General features: G+C 30.0%; 1 protein-coding gene across 3 annotated transcripts in view; it reads right to left on the bottom strand.

Moving 5' to 3' along the window:
- The window catches only part of LOC129942472 (RNA-binding protein squid), a 28659-nt gene extending 9920 nt beyond the window's left edge, over window positions 1–18739 (bottom strand). Inside the window, exons 1-6 of one of the 3 annotated variants that reach the window (XM_056051445.1) lie at window positions 18408–18739; window positions 10877–10917; window positions 10505–10779; window positions 10191–10431; window positions 7513–7638; window positions 3651–7430 (exon numbers count right to left, since the gene is read on the bottom strand). In XM_056051445.1, coding sequence (XP_055907420.1) covers window positions 7126–7430; window positions 7513–7638; window positions 10191–10431; window positions 10505–10779; window positions 10877–10917; window positions 18408–18550 — 1131 coding nt within the window. In that variant the 5' untranslated portion in view covers window positions 18551–18739 and the 3' untranslated portion in view covers window positions 3651–7125. Of the gene's footprint in view, window positions 1–3650; window positions 7431–7512; window positions 7639–10190; window positions 10432–10504; window positions 10780–10876; window positions 10918–18407 lie in introns of those variants that run through there. The other 2 variants (XM_056051446.1, XM_056051448.1) reach the window with 2 other exon arrangements.
- Between the last annotated feature and the right edge of the window lie 243 nt (window positions 18740–18982).

Here is an 18982-nt window from a genome sequence, read left to right on the forward strand (position 1 = left end):
ATTTTCTGCACAGTGCACAACTTCATTTAAAGCTTTCTGTAAAAGGGTTCCTTGTCAATTTGGAAAAATATAACTAATATTTATTTACAATACAAAAATTGTAAAAATTAAAATTACGTTCCAAAAATGAAGTTGACTGCAAATGATATTCCTTTTGTTGCCTGAACCTGCCAACCTGCATTTTTTTGTCCAAAATGAAAAAGCTTGACTTGCATGACATGTGGTTTCAACACGACGGTGCCACACAGCACGCGCATCAACAATGGACTTACTGAGAGGCGAGTTTGATGAAAATTTCACGTTCGGGGCAGGTCAATTGGCTGCCTAGACGTGCGACTTAATGCCTTTTGAATATTTTTGTGGGGCTATGTCAAAGCTCATGTCTATACAGACAAATCCACTTCAATTGACGTATTGGAAGACAACATTGAAGCATTTATTCGTGAAATACCAGACAAAATGTTGGAAAGAGTATGCCAAAATTGGACTTATCGGATGGACCATTTGAAGCGCAGTTAAGGTCAACATTTGCATGGATCGTACTATCGATTCAAATAAAGATTTCATACATTTTTCTTTTTTTTTAACTTTTCTATAGCTTTTAAAAAACCAACTTTTATACTCGTATCAAGAAGTAAATTACTTCATAGCCATTCGCTTTAAAAACATATGATTATGGGTTATTTTCTTGTATAAAAAATTTATGGTTTTAGAGGCACAGATTAATAAATTCACGACCAATTTCTTGACAAAATTATACCCTTCTATTTATTTCTTGATAAAGCTAGAGATAAATCGAAAATAATTTAAAAACTTTGTCAAGAAATCGGCATTGTCCCGGTGGATCATAGATCCGTAATCGTAACTTTAATATTGTCACAGAATTTCGAGATTCTATTTTTACGAATTTCAAATTCTATAGCAAATAAAGGTGTTAAGACATTTTCTTATTTCGCATTTGCAATCGTCTGGAATCGGATCGAATAATTGTGCCTGTTACAGAGAAGAACTTTAATTAATTAAATTGAATTATCTCTAGTCTAATTTAGAATAACATATTTGTATTCGATCGTTATTAAAATACTCATTTCAATTTATTCATGATCTATAATAGGCACATTCAATTATCAAATATATAAATTTTGTTACTGATTATGATAAATAACTTACCTTTTGAAACAATCTAAAAACTTGTTTTTTTTTCTTTATATTTTAAATAGCTCAGAAAAATAATCTCTTTTTTATAAAAACCTCTCGAATTAGTCCAACACTCTTCATCTATCAGAGAACTAACGACCTTAGCCTTTTATAATGACCTTACCGCTTCCCAAAAACCTAATCTTGTCTCCGTCTAATCCTATGACTTGTTTTAATCTTCTTTGTTGGGTATCCCTAGAATTGTTCTGATAAATAAAGTAAATTCTTGATATCTCCTCTTTTAAGCTTTCATTGGAATTTATGATTAAGCAAAGATGCCTTTTTATATGTTCGGAGGGAAATAGAACCTTTTATAATACCTTCATCGATTCCTTCAATTCAAAAACTTGCTGCAATCCTCCGATTCCTAGCAGAAGGAAACTATCAAAGATCATTTCACAGAAATAAAAACTGCGATTTGAATGCGTTCAAAAAATGGAACAAACCGAAATACAGAACATCCATTTGCATGTTGAAAATCAAATTCACAATAACGAATTGTGGAACACTCAAATTCACTTTCCCAAAGTGAATTCACAAGAAGTGAAATGCAGAACATGGGCACAAGTAACGGTTGTTACAAAAGTTTTACTTCTTAAATTTAACTCCTTCTAACATGTGTAAATATTCGTATTTCTTATAAGGAATAAACAAATTCGACTCAAAACGAAGGTTTGGAAATTGATGGGATATTAAGAAAGATTGAATTTCAATGTGTTCTATGACAGGACATTCGGTACTTTATTCTCAATAAGGCTCCTTATTTATTTATTATAGTTACCATTAACAATGAAACTGCTAATTTCTGCCATAGAGCTAAACTTTTTTATTTCAATTATTATTTATTAGTCCCGGTATCACTTGGACTCACCATCAACATTTTGCTAATGTGAAATTTGTTTTTCTCCAGTTATGTAATTAATTATACATAATATTAAAAAACTTTTCCTATTAGACGAAATTTGTTTAAATAAATAACTCAGTAATTTCTTAACTTCATTTTGGTACCAAACATGACAAATTGATATTAGTAAATCACTTTGAACAATGTGAGTGTTTTCAAATCTTTTCTTCATCAAATGGCGTCTTTATCAAAATTGTACCTTTGAATTTTTAGAGACGATATGATTGTTTAAAAGCTAAGCAATGTATATCACATTCCATCGATAAGAAATGCGTGTGTTGGATCGTTTCCATTCGGTGGAAAGCAGGGGTCTGATTATGAGGTTTTGTGGCGGATCGTTTTCAATTCGACTTTCAAATTCGACTTGCGTCTTATATCCTTATTAACGAATCCGCGGCTAAGCGAAAATAGTTCTTCCTGTATTCCAGTGATTTGACACTTTTAGTCTGACTTTTTCTTCCTAAATGTTGTTTTGTTTTGATTGAATTTATGAAATTGCGTTGATTTATTCCAAATTGAATATTAAATTGTGGACTGAGGATAAATTATAAGAGAATTCAAATAAAACTAACTCACATTTTTATATCATCACAATCAAGAAAGAATCCACGAAATCGAACAGTGAATAATATTAAACACACTTTCGCCTGTGAATCCGCAAAAAAAAAACCTGTCGGATTTTAATTCGCCACCAAACGTTACATTTCAAATTCGCCTTCGAATTCGGTAATTGGTCGAAGAAGACGGAAGCGAAATCAATAATTGAAAAATGTGAAACTCACTAGCAAAACGATTCACCGCGATTCCCATAGAATTTTGTTATTTGGTTAAAAGTTATTAAACCTCGGCCGCCTATTGTTTCCCTGTGGAACCACAAAATTGATACTTTTCTGACATATTTCTAGAAGTTTCATGACGGAAACCAAGGCCATTTGTGCAAAATGTAATCGACATCTTCGGGAACAAAGGGTTAAAATTGTATAGTAAAAAAAATACCAATACAGAAACTTGAACTCGATTTCCTACGCACTAGTGTTTTTTCGAACACATTCGCAATTGAAAAATGTAAGAAAACAAATTATCACTTTCTTAAATAAAGTAAAATTAAAATGTAAACAGATTTTCAAACTGAACTCCTTTTAATTGAGTTGATTTTAAAAATGATAATAGGTCTTCCTTGACACCAAAAATTAAAATAATTAAACTAAACCTTATGAAAAAATGAACTTCTAAAGCATTTTCTAAACTCCATTCCAATCTCTCTTTCTACAAAGGCGAACCGAAACGAAAACTTGAAGTAAGTTTTGTGTAAACTATGACCATTGTTCGTTTTGTTCGTTTAAAAGAAAAAAGACTTGATGTCACCACAACGAAAAAAAAAGTTAATACTACTAAATAAATAAAAATCACTAAAACTAAACACCAACACGATTTTCAATTTCAATTTCAAAAAACTACAAAAGCAGATGACTAAAGAGAGAGAGAGAGTGAAAAAATAATCGTCCATCGTTGGAAAATATGGTAAATAAAAAAATATATGAGAAACACATTGTTTGTTTTGATTCTTTTATTTGCCTTTTCTTTGTTTTTGTTTGCTTTAATAAAGAACATTACCATATTGTTGATTTTTGTTATAAAATTTTCTTCTTTTTTTAAATAATATATTCGGTTTTTTGTCAAACATTGTCGTTTTCATTTTATTTGTTTGTTGTTGTTGTTATAAAATATAACCAAAAAGCAAATTCACTTTAATTTTATGAAGATGGTATATTATATTATTTTTAAAATTGTTTTTTTAATTTTGCTTAATCATTTTGTTTGAGAAGAAGAAGAAGAAAAATCGTTTTATAAAATGATTATTGGATTATAATTGTGTATTTTTTTTTTTAATAATTTTGTTTGGTTTTTTATCATTTTTTCTTTAATTTTTGTTTGGATTGATTATTTTTTTGATTTACAAAAGAAATAAATAATATTCTCATGTTTCACAATGCATTTCCACATATATTGAATTTTTTTATTTACCTTATTTTCCACAACTTTTGCGTTGGCAAATTTTTTAAACTTTGTAATGTCTCACCTCACCCCTTTCGCGGAAGGTTTTTTTCTTTCTGTTTTATTAGTTGATTTAAATATTCTTTTTTCTTTTATCTTGAAATTACTATATAGAGAAAAACAAAACAAAAAAAAAACTACTACTCTATTGTTATTATTATTATTGATTAATTTTAGAAGTACGAAAAGGAAAAAAAAAAACAACTCCCAAGTTTTACTAAATTTTCTTTCATCATTCTTTTGCTCTTTTGTTTTGTGGGTTTACGATACGACGACGGAGAAGAAAAGAGATGTATCATCGTTATCATCATCATGAATTCAAATCAAATCAAATCAACAACAGAAGCATTTCAAAATACAACCGAATTAAATTTTTAAGTTTTCCACAAAAATCAAAAAAACATTACCAAGATCGAAAGTAGTTATTAAAAATATATAAAAACAAAAGTAAAATTATATATGATTGAATCATCCAAAGAGTGAGGCGAAACATTAGAAAACTCGGTATCACAAAAATAAAATAAAAAAATAAATATGTTACATATCAAAATTTTAAAATGAAGAATACATAAATATATAGCATATAATATATATAGAATAATATTAATATACCATTGATTTTGAGAATTAATAAAAAATATAATAGAATACATGGGAAAAGACTCAAAATAATAATAATCAAAATTTAAGGAAATATTAACATTGAGAAACATGCAGCCAAAAAACGTTTTTTCTGTTTTTACTTTTCTTTTTGTTTGTTTAAAAATATAATTAAATTTACTTGTTTCTTTTTTTTTGTTTGTTTGTTTTTGTTTATAATAATTGTATGTACGTGTATGTTAGCTACGAAAATATTGCAAAATATTTTAATATTTTTAATCTTTGACGAAGTGTGTTCTTATTTATTTATGTATGTTTTTGAAAATTTAATAAAACAAAATAATTAAAAATCTTGCAAAAAGGATTTGCAAATACAACAAACAACACAGAAATTTTGAAAAAATAAGTGTTGAAGGTGTTTATTAAAAATTTGGAAAGTTTTTTTTAAAAAAAAAATATATGTAAATTTAACAAATGCGTGCAAATAAAAGAAGTATCCAACGCGCATTTGCAGGCGCTGTTTGTTTTTGTTTTGTTTGTTTGGTTTTGTTTTGCTTCTTTTGTTTATGTTTTTTTTTGTTTTGTTTTGTTTTAGGTCGACAAGGTACATTTGTGCTGTGCAAAAGCAACAACAACTACCATTGTCCTATTCCGTACCTATTCCTTATACTATATTAAAATAGTATGTTTAAAATAAAAATATATATATATATATAAATATAAATATTGCATACGAAAATATATGCATTTAGCTTGATATTATAATATACATAGATTTTCTGTGTATATACATATAATAAGCTCTTCTACGGGCTTGACTAAATACAGTCATTCATTTTTATGCACCATCCATCCGTTCATATAGATGATGTGTGTTTTATTTATTTTTTTAAACAGGTGTTAAATCAATAACTCCTTTTTTTAAATATTTGTTTTTATATAATAAAAAGGCACAATTAAACTTTTGTGAAAAAGGTTGATCTTGAAATGTTTTGCTGTTTGCTTACGACGCATCGTGTTCATCATATTATTAAGTTTATTCATCGAAACTAGTTTAACAAGGGTTTTCGAAATTTCAAGTTTATCAAATCAATCAAAAACCCTTTTGAAACTAGTTTTGAGGAAGAAAAAAATATGAGCGTCGGTAATATTTCAGTGGTTTTTTTTCTTTTGTTTAAAACAAAAAAATAATAATTAAAAGCATAACTCATGGTGTATTTAATTATCTCAATAAGAGAGAAAAAGCTCAGCATTCCAAGACGCAACTACTTCTTTATAAAAGTGGTTTTTGGCACAGTTTATAAATTGCTTGTTTTGCAGGTCCAACTGTTGCATATTATACTTGAGGTATATTTGCATACGGAGTAAGTATGCTTGTTTATTTTGTTGTTGTTGTTTTGTGTGGTTGTTTATATATTTTGGAAGCTATCGGAAATAAAATTTTCCTAGGAATTTTTTCGAACACTAATTTAGTTTCCAGGGGTTCCTCTAGAAATTGTTTTCTTGTTATAAACAGATTCCAAAGGATCACAATGAAATTCCATTGTAGTTGTTAACTTTTTAGAATCCCAAAGAAAGACTTCACGAAAAAGACGATCGTAGTGAAAGTTTTCATACAAATGGTGATCGTTTTCTCTTTGGGTTTCGTAAACGTTTCCGATTACAATTATTCTGTCAAAAATTTTATTTACGACAGCTCCCAAACTTTCATTATTTTTATGTGGTTTGTGATTTTATGTTGTACATGAACTACATACATGCAATTTGATTTTGAGTTGAGATTTAGTCTTGGGGGGGAGGAGGGGGGTTGTGAATTTAAAATTTTGTTTGCTAATTTATATTTTTTTTCTTGTTTTTTAAGTCAACACACTCTTCGCCAGTCATACACTATTATTATTAATTATTATCATTATTATTTTAAAATAAAAATTACAACATCATCCAATTGTCTGCTACTTTGGTCAAGACACTTAGATAATAAAATTGTAATTGTTACTAAAAAGTTACACAAAGTAAAAATAAAATATTGGAATAAATCTAGGAAAAAAATTGAATTTTAAAATTATACTCGTTTTTTTTTTTTGTTTTTGATAAATTTATAAAGAAATTTTATCAAATTAATTGTTTCAAAAAGAGACAGAGAGAGAGAGAAAAAGATAACTACTATTCTCGTGTTTCATTGAATAATAAAAGAAGTTTGGATTCATTATTAAAATTTCGTCGCAAGTGCAAATTTAGAATAAAATCTTTTTCTTTTTGTAATTTTCGATAACTATTCCTTTTAGGTGAAATTTAAAAAAAAAAAATATTTATATATATGTAATAAACGATAAACAAAAAAAAATATGTATATATATAAAAACAACAATCTACTGGAAATTGTTTTCATTATTTTGTTGTTGTTGTTGGGGTTGTTTTTGTGGTTGTTCTGTTCGTTTTTGTTGTTGTCTGTTATTGTTGGTGTAATTATAATTATTTGGTCTTGATCTATTGTTGTTATTATTATAATTATTATACGAGTAATTAAAATTGTTGTTGCTGTTATGTTGCCTATTTGTAGTAGTAGTACTGTTCATATAATTTTGAAATCTTGGTTTATTTAAATAACTGCTGTAGTAGTGGTTGGCGTTTTGTACAGTATTCTTATAGTTTTTACTTTGATTAGTGATGATAGCTATTATTTTTGTGGTATGATGTATTATTATAATAGTTATTAGAAGTAGATTGGGGATTGGTATTTTGTTGAGTGTATTTACCATAGCCGTAGTCGTAGCCGTTGTAATAGCCACCGCTGTAGTAGTCATAACCGGGACTTGCATCATAGCCGCCGCTGTAACCGTATGCTGGGTATGCACCTTGGCCGGACCATTGATGGGGATAACCTAAATAAAAATGTTCGTTTATTTTGTGTTGCCGACATTGATTTTTGTTTTGAAGTGATATTCTGACTTCTAACTTTTTAACTTAAGGGAGGATCAGAGAAGGAGCAGTTTTTTTTTAAATCTACCAAAGGGTTTTTGAAGGTTTTGAGAGGTTTAATTTTAGCCCGGTATATGGGCTTTCACTTCTGAAGCTGTCATAGTTTTGTAAGAAAGGTTACTGCAAGATTGGAAGTTCTGGAAGAGTTGAACTTGTGACTGAACACCTTTTACTATACCACAATTTGACTCATTTCTTTGCTGCCACGTGAAAGATAATGCCCAACTATCCGCCTTATATCTTTTGATGTTGGTGACCTTTTTGTTGCTATATTGTTGTTATTAAATGGGCTTCAGGTCAAATGAAACAAATTCACCAAAAAAGAAAATATGTGTTTCATTTGACCTGATGCCCATTTAATAACAACAATATCCGCCTTAAAGATAGAATTCGTGACATACTGTTGACAATGTCCTATATGGTCAATGAAAATTTAATAAGGACATGGTGCTTAGGCATTTGTTTCCTAAATGTTCTAATTGCTCAATGAAAATTAAAAAAAAAGGATATGGTGCTTAGGCCTTTGTTTCCTAGTGATTTCGCTATGGAACCACTAAATGTTCTAATTGCTCAATGAAAATTAAAAAAAAAAGGATATGGTGCTTAAGCCTTTGTTTCCCAGTGGTTTCGCTATGAAACCGTTAAATTGGAACTTTTATAATATGGTCCTAGAGTGTAAGCCCATTTGTGTAAGTGACACCTTTGAAAAAAAAGGGTCTAAATCAGTCGTCGCCATTTGGCTGATACCGTTTTCCTTGATAAGTGGCATACCTTCCTCTTTACTATGAAAAATATATCCATAGATTTCTTTTAAAAACTCTTCATTAGAATTATTCTGTCCGTTCAAAGGCATTTCGGAGAAAATACAGGGAGACAAAAATACATCATCGCTCAAGTTTCAACTAAAATATTTTCACACTACCCGTGTACGAGTGATGGGCACGTAACGGGACCTACAATTTAATGTTTAATTGTTCTCGTCACAGATTAATTGTCCAAAAATTAACAACAACAAAAAATATATTTTATCGGATTTCAAGGCAACTCTCCGTAGTGCTCTAGAAATATCGGAGACAAATTCCGGATAGAGGATCGGAAGACTACTTCGAAGCAAAAATCCTCGGATCCTTTTAAAATCAGGTGATACCTAAATTAGACCGATTATGCATGCACTGAAGGATTTAAAAATATACAAACAAATTAAAATACACCGATCCCATAGCAGTGGAAAACAATTATACGGGTCAAAATTCCACATTCGTGAAGTTTTGTAACAGATAAAACACTACTTCCAAAATTGGGCTCCCATTGGTTTTGAATGTCATCAAATCGTAGTAAGATATGTTAAGTCTGCCGAACCATTCGACATTCGTGAAGTGCTGCATTAGATAAAATCTCTATACTTGACACCACGGCAAAAATTGGGCTCATATTGGTTTTGAATGTCGTCGGATCGCAGTGAATAGGAAGGGTTAGTCCATTAATGTAAAAATGCAGCAGTAATGCAAGATTTGAGTCTGTAACTGTGTTAAAAAAAACAGCCTAACAGCTGAATTTTGACCAAATCTGCAGTGATTTTATTTCTGTTGCCGGTCTGCAGAAAAATGTCAGAACAAGATGTGTAGGTAAAATTAATGAATATTAATTAAATTATTTGCAAGAAATAAAATGATTTGTTTTTAATAAGTTGAAATATAATATTTTCAATTCATAGAAATGAATGCATTTATTCCATTCAAAACATTTAAAATAAGTCCTAATAAAACATTCTAATTGGACATTTTGAGAGAATTTTGTTAAGACACTAAAAACCACTTACAACCACCAAACTTAATTATTTGTCATACTTTTTTTTATAGGCGCCTGATGACATTTATGAACTGGTTTTTGATATTGTATATCTGCCGTATTCTTGCAGGAGTTTTTCTGTTCATAAATATACTGCATGAATTTTGTCGGCATGACTTTCTGCAACTAGTTACATTTTTGAACTCGGCCGAAGTTTTGAGCCCGCTTAAAAATTAAACATTTGTGAAGAGCGACGACTAAAAATAAATTCTCTGTACTTGGCACTACTTCCAAAGATAAGTTCACATTAGTTTTAAATGTCACCAAATCGCGTAAGCGGGAAATTTTAAGCGTGCTCAAGAATTCCACATTCGTGAAGTGCGGCTAAAGAAAAAAGAATCAGTACTTAAAAGATTCTGAATTCAGGGTAAATTGAGTATTTCGGTTGAATAGTTTTGGCAATGAAATACTTGGTTAACTGGAGAACTGTTTATAATTGACAGACATCAAACATTAAAGCGACAATGTTCAAGACAAAAATTATACAATTATCGCGCCCTATCATTTTTAAAGCTCTCTCTTTATGTCTGTCTAGTCAAAGACACGCAAGCATTTTGTTTTTGATAATATTGAATGAAAATTGTTGTAAAATTATTTTATAATTTACCTAGTCGATAACCTCCACGACTGCCACCACGTGGGCCACCACCACGTCCACCTCGCATCGTCGACATTTGTTGGTTTTCTTGTTTTGGTGTCGCCCTCTTAACATCTACTTCCTTACCAGAGATCTTTTGCTTTGGTGTTTTTAACAATTCATTGACATTGCATTCTGAATCGAAAGTAATAAAGCAGAAACCCTTACGTTGTGACTTTTGTTTGTCAAATGGCATTTCAACTTCAACAATCTACAAATTACAAAGAAAAAAAACATTAAAAATCATCTCAAAAACATATTTTTTTTAAAGTTCTAAAACTTACAGTTCCAAATTGTCCAAAATAGGCTTTAATTTCATCATCACTAATTTCAGGAGTAAGACCTCCAACAAAGATCTTTCCATGACGAGCCTTGGCCTTCTTGGGGTCAACTTTTTTGTTATTAATTATGTGATCGCTCACAGCGATAACCTTATCAATGGCGTCAGCAGCTGTATAAACGATGAAGGCAAATCCTCTTGAACGACCAGTTTGTGGGTCTGTTTTAACATTGATGCTTTCAATTTCACCATAGTGACCAAAATGTTCACGAAGTTCCTCTGTAATTTAAGAAAAACAAATCATTTTAGAATAAATATCCCCACAAAAATTGGCAAGTTAGAGAAGATAAGTTTAATGAGCGGCGGTATTACTTACTTTCTGTGGTTTCCCAGCTAAGTCCACCAACAAAAAGTTTCCTGAAAATATTCAAACAATACGACATTAGTATGATTGGTTTAGAAAAGAATCCTATTTTTGGAGGAAGGGATTTTTTCCGATTTTGTTTCGTATTTTCTTTTTACTTTCATAAAGTTAGAATTTACTGTTTTGTTCTTACTTTATTTTTAAAATATTTTGTATATAAAAGCAAAGGAAAAAAAAACGTTCAAGTATATTTTCGTGAAAATTTTACTACGTTACGTTAGTTTTTTTGTTTTTTGATTAAACAGACAACAACATTTCCATTTTGAGTAAAATTTATTTTTGTTTGTTTTAAGTGTAAAAGTTAAAGAATCTCAAAAATATTTGCTCCACTATATTGAGAAAAAAAGGACAGTCAATCAATCAATAATATTTTTATAAAGAACAATCTCTACTTCAAGAATAAATAAATCAAGTACAAGTGAATATTTCGAATAGTGGAATAAAAAGCTACAACAAGAATTTGAAAAATTTTGATTTGTTTCTTTAAAATCTATTTTCTTTTTCATTTTTTAAAAAACAAGTAGTAAAACAACAATGGCCAAAGTATTTGTCTCAAAGATGATAATAATATTATGTGTATATCACTTATTAGTTTGAAAGCTTTTTTCAAGTAGTATTTTTCCAATAATATAGCAACAACAAAGCTTTACTTTAAACGGAATTTTCAAGTAACAATTCAAGATAAGATTCTAGTTTAAGAGTTTTGTTTTTTATTTGATTTTAGTTTGATCAGTGTATTTATTTTTATTAAAATCCAATATTTGATTTTTGTTTTTGAATATTTTTTGTTTAATAAATACCATCACATCGTTTCGTTTTTTCTCTCTCTCTCTCTCTCTCTCTCGCTCTGTCTCTGGTGTGTCTTTCTCCAAGTTGGAACTTCGGTTGCGTTGATTCGGTTCTCCAAACACACAAAAACACACAGAATTAGGCTAGAAGAGGAATCATTGCTGGCGTGGCAGTAGTAGTGTACTAGTTGGGTGGGTGGGTGGTTGGTGGGTCTCACATCCACGACGACTCACTCACTAAGAGAGCCTTGATTTTCTCACTCATACCTGCCGGAGAGGAACAAGGTTAGTTCACTCTATACACAACAGGATTCCCTAAGCAATTTGTATATGAAATTAAAAATGTTTCACATTCATCTCGTCACCATCTTTCTCTCATCATCATCGATCAATAATGCCCGAATTGTTTTTACTTTTTATTTTGGTATTTACTCTTTTTTACTTTGACAATATAAATTGACAAAAAACCGTTTTTTACTTCAAAATTTTCAAAAAATTACTCCGGTATTCTTTTTTGGTTCTTGTAATGGAAAAAAATTTTGTAAAATTTTCCGCGATCTAGGTTTATTTCCGAGGCTTGTCTTTTTAGTTACTTTTATGTTCAATTCAATTTATTCAATTAATATGACTAAGTTTAAATTCCGAAAATCGATCGTGTTGTGTAGTAGGAACAGAAGAGAAGTATATTTTATGTAGATAGTAGATTGACATCAAAAGTTCCAAAGTAGATTCTCTGTATTTTACTGATAATTTTAGTTTTTATGTTTTCTTTTTTATTTTAAACAACTTTTTTTCCCGATTACTATTTTTCGATCGTCTCTTAACACTAAATAAATATGACTTAAAAACAAAACACAAGATCAAAACAAAGTTTAAGGAATTAAAAAAAAATAATAAAATATTCTTATGTGTTCTTTTTGTTCGACGACGAAGAGGTAACTTTCATTGTTTGATAATTTTCAAAATTACCGTTAAACAAACATGGTTACGAATTCACACACAATGATTGGATTTGGGTTCTTATAAGAAAATTATACATAATAAAATCTAAATGATGTTTCGTTTCTATATTTTTTTGTTTTATTGGAATAAGCTTAAAATTTAGTTTTACTCTATTTTGAATTTTTAGAAAATTAAAACAACGTTGGGTATATTTTAAAGAATTTAAATTTATTTAGAGAAAAAATGATTACAACAATTTTTGTTTATATTTATTAATCACACACAACACACAATTAATGCTTACAAAAATAGGCTTAAATTCTAGTTTTTTTTTATTTTTATTTTTACAATTCTTAAAATTTTTGTTTTAAAAGCTAGTTATCGTATTCATTTAAAGCGAAAGTGCAATATGACGTAAGCGTAGGTGGAAGATTTGGTTCAGCATTTTGCCCTTTAAATCAAATTCGAAATGAGATGTTCTTATCATTATGTTCCTGACTAACTTAAACCTTTCTAATATTTTTTCAAGTTAGGTTTTAGAGATACCCAATTAACATTAAATCCATTCCAAATTTAGGAATGTTTAACTTTTTTTTGAGTCCAATTTCGGATAAGTACGAGCGAATGTGAAATGTTTTGTATCCATTCGGATATTAAAACATAGCCTTTGAAATCTACTTTCAAAATAGGCTTATACATTTTAATAGTCATAACATTTTGAGTATGCGAATGAAAAATAGAATAGTTCTTAACCCATTAAGAAATATAATATATTTGACATTTTAGAGAAAACGTTAAATACTCAGACCTCAGTTTCGGAAAATAGTTAAAACCAAGGTTAAAATAGGATGTCAAAAGCACTTTTATAAACAAATAAAACTAGTTTTAATTGAGATATAATTCATTCCTTATCTGCATAGCAGTAGCACGTTGTACATAAGGCGGGTCGCAATTTGCATGGGTAATGGTAATGGAAATGGATTTAAAAGCGTGTTTTCACAACCAGGGTCCTCAATTTTAACAGGAAATTGCAGCTCTACATACATTTATTTGGGTTTTTATATTCAACTGGGAAAGTTGGTTCGGATATCATTCTCTGTTTTTATTAGAGTTGGGGAAATTTATTACGAGTTAAGCTCTATGAACACGTTAATTATTCGAACTGTGAGTCCTGATTCGAAGTGAAATTTTATTCGGGCGAAACTAGCAAAAACTTTTAAAATTCCGGGCGAACACAAATGATTCAGGCGAACAAAACATTTTTGTCTTTGAAGGATTTCTGCTTATATCCCCTGACCAAATCGAGAAGTTCATCCATACATTTGTTCACCACGCCAAATTGTATGGAGTTTTATTTTTCGTAAAAATTGCTTGACTTTTCATGTACGGTTTGAGACGTTCTAAAAAGCATCATACGTCCTAAGATAAGATAAGAACGTTTTCGTTCCGAAAATTGTTAATTAACTGACCTCCTCTTTCACTTAACATAAACTAAAGTGAACCTTTGAGCCATTATCCAAAAATTTGTTTCATTTTTTAGGACAATTTAATATTGTACATAACATAAAATAAATTAATCAACTAACTGTTAATAAATAGTAAGCATTTTTTACAATAAATATGTTTGATTTATTTTTGCTGCTATTATTTTTAACTATTCAAAATTAACAAACTTTTGCTTTGAATTCAAAGTCATAGAAAGGAGTTTTTTTTTAAATAAGCGCACACTCAAGGGGATTTTTGTTACCCTTAATACGCGTGAGCTTAAGAAAGAGAGAGAGAGAGACTAGGAAAGATAGGGTAGAAAAGCATTCCACATTAGCGTAAGTAGTATGGTTGAAGACCGAATATCTTTTTGACAGTACGTTCGAACTGGGCTCGAGGGTATACTGATATTGATTTTTGAAGACTCGTGTATTACGGTGGAATTGGTAAGGGTAGGAATGCAACTGGTTAGAGTAAGTGAGACTTCAATTCCTAAAGAAAATCAAGAATGCTATACTTGTCTCATAACTCTTTTGGATATTTTGTTTGTATTGCAACAAAGATATCTGACCAGGTCATGACTATTATGTACTTCTTGAATTTTTTTTTTTAATTCACAAGCAATCAAGGGGTTATTAGTACCCTTTTTAAGTTTATATTTAAACACAGCGGGAGCGTTAGGAAAATAGGGAAGGATTTAAAAGGAGATAGCGGTGCACATTGGTCTTAAAGTTCTGAACATCAGAATGTGAGGGAAAAACAGAGTTGGCCAAAGCATTGCACATTTTCGATGTGCGATTTAAGAAAGAATCTCTATACTTGACAGTACGCCCGAAATTGAGCTCAAGGGTAAACTGATGAGCATTCCTTGAAGTGCGAGTATTACGGCTGAAACATTGCGACGGTGTTCTAGCGATTTAAATGTTTCGATTATAGTTCTGTCGTCTATCATTTTTAAAGCCCTTTTTTTAATTCTATCCAAGAGATTTAAACTTGTTTTGGGGGCACCTGCCCAGATATGCGAATTATAATCAAGCTTTGGACGGATAAAAGCCATCGTCGGAGAAATCCTAAGCACCTGGCAGCATTTTTGGCGTTATCGAATATGTGATCATTCCATAAGAAGTGATCTGTAATACACATACATCTTAAGTATATTGACTTGAAAGTTTTTTTTTTCCAAATTTTAAACAAACAGAATAATGAGTATTAAAAATCTACTATGCATTCTGTATGAATAACAACGATTCGATAACTTTTCTGAATCTGAAAACGAGAGAACTGTCTCAATTTATTTATTTTTATTAAACAAATATTTGTTGTTTAAAGTGACATTACCAATTAAATAGATTGTTTAACAAAACTTATTACATATTTCTTTTAAAGTTCAAACTTATTCGACTTAAGTGCATCAAAAATTTGATATATTGGCGTGTCGTACCGATATTCTCACTTCAACTCATCAGTTAACTAGTAACAACTTTTGTTTTTGTGTTCTGTTAAACTTATATGACTTTTTTTGGGACTTAATATAAACCATATCCAAATAGATTAATCAAAACTTATCATTCAATTGTTGTTCATTGAAAAAATTCTGTATAAATTAAATAGTTTTTAAGATCTTGCACTTCTAAAAACTTGCAGTCTTAAATCTCAATGCATATTATATTTTGACAAGCAGGTATGTGTGTTTTTAATAATTATTTTTGATTTTTAACACAAACAGAAAAACATAAATACTTTGTTGAAGGGATTGTGTTTTATTTTAGTGATAGTTTTAAGTCATACAAGTTAAAAATTAGCACTTCTAATTTTCTAGACATCATGCTTCGAAATGTGGGTAGATATTTCAAATTCTATATCACTCAATAAAAATGATAATTTATAAACATCCAATGTAATAATCGTGATTAAAGAAATATGCACAAGTTTTTCCTCAAGCCAAACTTCAGTCTTGTAGTACGTAGAACTGTCATGCTAGAGGTCTGTGATTGAATCCCTGCCTGTGCATTTTTTTTTTCACGGGTGCTGCCTCTTGCTAGGAATTGACAAATCCTCCAAAAGTTATTTTTATCATAAAAAGTGCTTTCTTAGATTACAAGGATTGGTTGCGAGTTTTAAGTCAACAGACCGTAGTTCTCAACGGACTGTCCCGCCACTTGTTTGTTTTATAAACTTCAGCCGTACTTTGAGGTACAGAAATTCGTTCTTTAACAGTACTGAGTGAATGTTATTATTAAGTTCAAGTACACACCTCCTTTCAAATCCCTCCCTTCTTAATGAAGGTAGGTATATAAAAACCTTTCAAGTGAGTGGTGAATGCAAAAAATGAAAATATGTATTTAAGCGCTTTTTTCCATTGTAGTCATCTGACCATGATTTATGCACTACTCGAATTCTATCTACCTAAATACTGATTTATAAATTTATAAAACAATAAACCAACAGAAGATTAGATGCCAAATGAGTAAGAATAAATAGATAACTTTACCTGAATAATATACCGGCTTTACCTTAAAGTAATACCGGCATTTTTCAAAGACACTATGCCTTCTAAATGTTTTTTATTAGCATCTTTTTTAAACACTAATAAAAATGATAAGCATAAATTCACAAACTGCCCACGTAGACAAAAGTAAAACCTACCTAAAATGATTATCATTCAACTTATGGATGTTCTTTTTCGTTTCATGTTTTATTCCGAATAAATTAAGTCTATAAAAGTACCTACCTACCAACGCGCGTACCTAAAATACCTACCTTCCTAAATAATTACATACACTTTTAAGTGGTAGGCTTAACATTCACACCTTACGTTACGTCATTTTTGCACATGATGTACTGAATCAACTTAAAATTATGTATGAAATTACGAAAATATATGTTATTGTTCTTTTTCTTTTTGTTTAACTTATACAAAAAAAGAAAACTCCTGCCAAATCCAATCAATGCGCCTTTTTTTCAGTTTTTACTTTTAATTTTGTTCTTACTGTGGAGATAATTAACCGGTCGTTGTTCAACAAATTACACATCACGGTGTAGGTATATTTAGTACGAAACAACAAAATAAATGTGGCTAGGTAGATATGTAGGTATATAAACTTTTAATTCTTTTTAATACATCGTACATACATTCAATTTATAATAATATGTATATCAACACAAGAGAATCAGAAGAAGAAAAAATAAATAAATACGAATGTAGCTTTATTATCGAGACTCGAATGTACAGTAAAAAAAATAAAACGACAATAAAAAAAGACTGGATACAACGCCAAGCGCGCCATTCTCGCGTTTCAAACGCAACACAAACAAAATATAAATTAATAAATATGAGACTGAGCATGTTTGTGGTGGTGGCACGAATGAAAAAATGAAATTTTAGATCCAAAAATAAAAATTCCAAGATAAAATGGATTTTAAACTTATTTGATTTAAAAATTTACTTTCAAGAAACAAACGACCCTTAAAATGTAATAAAACAAATTCTCTAATTTTCATTTATTGAGACATGTCACCCAGAAAAATTGGCAAATTTTAATCAAGTATGTTGGGACTTGGGAGTAGGTGTCTTGTCTACAGAAGATAAAGCGGGAAACAGTGCCCTGGGATAGTGAAAGAAAAGTAAAAAAAAAAACCGGCGAAAAACTATAAGACAAGAGGAATCGCAATCAACAGAAGCGATCTTTAGCATTAAATTTAGCGCATAGTTCCCCTTCCCATAGCGGCCATTTTTGTCTTTAGTAGGGTTCTGCTTTTGAATTCCAAGTTGATATGAAATGTGATAAGGAAAATTTCACGAGATGATAGTTGGTAGAGAGATACTTTTTTGTGAATGGAAAAAAGGATGATAAACCAAGTTTCTGGGCAAAACTTTCTACGAATTCACACGCACCGAACTAATAAAAGTAAATATAAACATTCCCAAATCAATTATCTCTCCACTAAAAAGCTGATGCCTTTGGATTACAAATTTATGCCTTAAAATTCGAAAAAATCAACAAAAGAAAAAAATTAAAAGGTTAAGACACGAACAAGAATGCCGAGAGAATTATCAAAAAAAGAAAATGGTGGCGCGCAAGTATCGATTTTTTCATTTCTCGATTCAACATTACTCATCGTATTGTAGACACTTTGAATGGAAAAATTAAGTAGAGAAATTTTACGTAACAGAATAATAAAATAAAAGATAAAATATCTAAAAAACTTATTTAATTCATCTTATCAATTAATATTATTAACACAATTTAAAGAAACATTAAATTTACCTGTCATCATCTCGTCCGTGCGATTCGGCCGAATTACCATTTGTACCGGCACCATTTTCTTCATTTTGTTGGTCATTGGTACTGACATCTTGTGAGAAGTCTTCACCGTTCATTTCGCAGTCGTTATTCTTGTTATCAGACATTGTTTTGGTTTTTGTTAGTTGTTTCTTTTGTTTATTTCTAACTTCTTTTAAAGAACTTTACTTAGAAATTAATAAACTAATATTTATTTATTTGATAAATTCAATTAATTTTGTATGAAAAATTTTTAATTCACTCGCTCTCACGCGATGACGACTGTAGTATAGTAATGGCCGGAAAAGACGCGTTGAGAAAAAAACTTCACTGGTGAAAGTAGTCGAAAGTCAAAATGGTGGACTTCAATTTGTGTGGTGGAAATGGGCTAATGGTATAATGATGAGTGGTGAGTTGGGTTGTTTGTCAAGTAATAAAAATATTAAGCTGTGGAAACACTGCGACACTTACACTTTAATTACACTTTTCGACAAGGTATCAAATTGCATTTTTCCGATGGGTTTTTTGTGGCCTTCATTCCAATCTGAATTCAAAATCAC

The sequence above is a fragment of the Eupeodes corollae genome, chromosome 1 (genome assembly GCF_945859685.1).
Source record: "Eupeodes corollae chromosome 1, idEupCoro1.1, whole genome shotgun sequence".
In the NCBI taxonomy this organism is placed as follows: Eukaryota; Metazoa; Arthropoda; class Insecta; order Diptera; family Syrphidae; genus Eupeodes; species Eupeodes corollae.